This window comes from Pteropus vampyrus, unplaced genomic scaffold, assembly GCF_000151845.1.
Source record: "Pteropus vampyrus isolate Shadow unplaced genomic scaffold, Pvam_2.0 Scaffold129, whole genome shotgun sequence".
Taxonomy (NCBI): Eukaryota; Metazoa; Chordata; class Mammalia; order Chiroptera; family Pteropodidae; genus Pteropus; species Pteropus vampyrus.
The window spans coordinates 540,339-543,909 of record NW_011888910.1 but is presented as its reverse complement, the minus strand read 5'-3'; the positions used below and the strand labels follow the sequence as shown (position 1 = coordinate 543,909).

Below are 3,571 nucleotides of genomic sequence, written 5' to 3'. Positions count from 1 at the left end.
GATGGAGGATTGGAGTGATGCACCTTTAAGTCAAGGAACACCAAAGACTGTCAGCAAACCACCAGGAGCTGGGAAGAGGCAGGATGGGTTTCAGAGGTAGCATGGCCCTGCTGATGATTTGATTTTGAGCTTCTGGCTTCCGCAACTAAGAATAAATTTCTGTTCTTTTCAGTCAGCTGGTTTGTGGCACTTTGTTACAGCAACCCTAAGAAACTTTCAGTGCTGTCCCTGCTCACATTTTCTCAGATAAGAAAGATTATTTTCTGGCTCAACAGGAAGACCTTAAAAACATTTTTCTGAGCATAGTCAGCCACCCCTAGGGGCATGGGAAGCCAAATTCCCTCCCTCTCTAATCCTTTCCTCCAGTTAAAGGTATCCAGGAAACAGTGACATAAAAGTAGATATACTGACACACACCTGTGTTTAGGCATTTACTTTCATTATCTGATTCAAGTCTTGCAATGTCTCTATGAGATGGGTACAGTTTTAGAGGAAGTAAAAGCTCATACAGGTAACTCTATGAATTCCCTAATGTGACTACATTTTATGCAGCACACTCTAACTCCCGAATTCAATGAAAAAAATCTCTTCTCCGGCACTTGTGCAGGGCTGTCACGGTCACAGAGGTTCCTTCCCAAACCACATTCAGCATAATGTAAGCCCATTTTAGTTATTTTTACAACACAAAACCAGTGCATGGTTTTCTTGGGGAGACCAAATCTTCTAAATGGAAATCAGGACAAATGATCCACCATGGATCTTTTAAAATCTGTGAATAGCATCTATGGAATTGCAGCCAGATAGCTGGTATAACCAGATACACTCTACTCCCTTCTCTGATGCCTCCTAACATTTGCCCTCTCAGCCCTATTATAGCTCCTATTGTTCCACCTTCCCTATGACATAATTTTTGGTGTACACAACCACACGACTATAGCCAGCCATTTAAGAGTGGACATCACAGCCAACCATCCAAACATCTCTGTTGCCCCTGTACCTTGAAGTAACAGGCTCTCAACAGGTAAGCATCTAGCTTACCTGCTCCACCTACTTACTGACTGCTTCTTTGGGATGCTCTCCATTCAAGCAGTTTAAAGGCAATACTATGAAGCATACATCAGTGATGCCTTTTAGGTAGGTACATATAGTGGGAATTAGATCTCTACTAACCTGACTTAATGTAGACTTGAATTATGGCACTTAGATTAGAAAGCATTCACCAAAGATTAGAGTCCTTTATGGAAATGCCAAATTTCCAAATATTAAGGGAAACAACATTTATTGGCTATGCTCAGATCACTGTCTGCACACACATTATTTCACATAATAATGCTATGGGAGGTGAGGTGGGTATCAGCATCCTACTTTAGACTTAGAGGTTAAATAATATGACCAGAGCTGCATGATAAGTAGATGGTAGAGCTGGGATTTAAACCTTGGCTTCTAAGTTTCAGCCCCAGAGTTCCTTCAACTTTTCTATGCTGACTCTCAAGTATGAAGATAAGCTCAAGTTTTATATAGCATTTACTTAACTCATCAAATTTGACAAATATTTCAGGAGTCGCAATGGCCGGCTCCTTCCCTATCCTTCTGGAAACAGCATCTTCCCTTTTTTGGAGAAGGGCTCTTTACTCCAACATTTGCCATGTGGTCTGAATGGGCCTGCTGTCTTTCTACAAGAGCATGACTCCCCAGCAACAAGGGCAGTTCCCAGAATAATCACCCCACGTAAGCTGGGCCAATTGGTGATGGGCCCAAGTTCACCATGGCAACAGAGAGATGCAGAGCCAGAAAGTTAAGTCACCTTAAGGGAGACACACAGCAAACACAGGCCCCCAAGCCCTTGGAGCTGAGTCTCAGAGTTTCTCCCACAGCCTACTAATTAATATCCTCTTTTGTTTATTAAGTCAGTTCCAATTTGTTTCTTAAAACCAAAAAATGCTTTTAACTGTCAAAGGAGTAAGTAGTATCACTTGTCAGAACTGCTGTACTCCATTTTGTTACCTTTCTGTCCAACAGAAACAGCCCTGTGCTAGTCGAATAGGAAATTACTCTAGAAAGGATGCTTAGGAATAATAGTGACCAAAATTCATACTAAAATTGATGACAAAGTCTGTTTTCATTGTGTAAATGTGAACATCAAATGAGACAAGACCTCCTGGAGACCACCATTTTTGTCTTGCAAACACATGTTCTTATAAAAGGAAAACCCATCACGGATTAATTAAAGGATTTTTCCAAAAAAGGTACAAAAAGACATCTAATATAGAAGCAGTGTTAAATATAATCTTTCCCTAAAAACAGGGACTACCTGCTTAAATTTAGCATCTCACTCCTCGGAACTACAAAGGAAGTCATCAAAAGGGTAACTTGGACTTTCTTTTGCTGAATGAAGCTGGCTAAAAGATGTGGAAGACAGAAGATACTGGAAACATGTGCCTTTCCCACTTACGTGGGGTATCCTCGCACTCCCTGCGCAGAACACACATCTGAGTTGGCCGTGCAATCCACTTTAGCCACGTAGACTTTGGCATCTTCCATGCTGTTGTACTTGTCTCCCAGGTCATTCCAAGTAGGCTGCAGACGTTGGCAATGCCCACACCTGTAATAAGGTGAAGTAACGAGCATAGTGAGTGCTGGGTCAGGGGCACCTGACCACCTCTTCAGCTCTCTGATCCTTTCTTTACACCACAGCAGAAATGGATTAGCTTGCAATTACTACAGAACCCCATTTCCCTGCTTATAACCCTCCATAAAGTCCTTGCATTATTCTCAGCATGAAATCCTGTTAGCAAAGTACTGTACAAGATCTGCTGACCTCCCACTTGATATCCATACTCCAGCTGCCCTCCTTACTTTGTTGTCTACCCCTGAGCCACACTGTAATACTTGCAGTTTTCTAAAAGGGCCACCACAGCTTGGCTTGCCTAGGGAATCAGTACACATTCTCTTTGATGTTTCCTCCCAAAGCCTACCTGGATAATTCCTATTTGCCCTGAGGATTAGTTTGACTGTCACTTCCTCCAAGCAGTCAGCCAAGACTCGCCAGGCTGTTTGGTGCCCTTTCTCTTCTCTACGGAAAAGCAAACTTGCTCCCCCTCTACTGCAGCAGCTTAGCACTTCTTGCTATAGTTGCTCCTTTATTAGCCAGGCCTCTTCTACTACTATATCACCAAGTATCTGCAAATGCAAGGCAATCTCAAAATTAAATAAATTCTGCATTTTTCTCCAATGAGAAGTTTAAAAAGTCTGTGGCAACTCAAACTTTTAAATACGATACAATGAAACGTACACTTATATTTACTGTATGAACTTAACTACACACAGATATTTTTTAATCGCCTATCTTTAAAATGTTAACTTATAGTTTCTTGCTACTCTTCACATTTCCTGACAGCATGAGCATCTTTCTCATCAACTAGATCTACTTTTTGAGTCATAGAGCTGATCATCTTTAATTGTCAGCTCTCTGCAGTGCCATATTTAAATTCTTCATGAGCCTACACTGGAAACTTTATTTCGAACTTCAAGTACAGTCACATATCATTAGGGGGCATGGGTTTGTTTTTGT

General features: G+C 41.5%; 1 protein-coding gene across 1 annotated transcript in view; it reads right to left on the bottom strand.

Annotated features, from left to right (window-relative positions):
• The window catches only part of TXNDC5 (thioredoxin domain containing 5), a 22,159-nt gene extending 19,527 nt beyond the window's left edge, over positions 1–2,632 (bottom strand). The window contains exon 1 of the mRNA XM_011367026.2: positions 2,453–2,632. Coding sequence (XP_011365328.2) covers positions 2,453–2,628 — 176 coding nt within the window. The 5' untranslated portion in view covers positions 2,629–2,632. The remainder of the gene's footprint in view (positions 1–2,452) is intronic.
• Between the last annotated feature and the right edge of the window lie 939 nt (positions 2,633–3,571).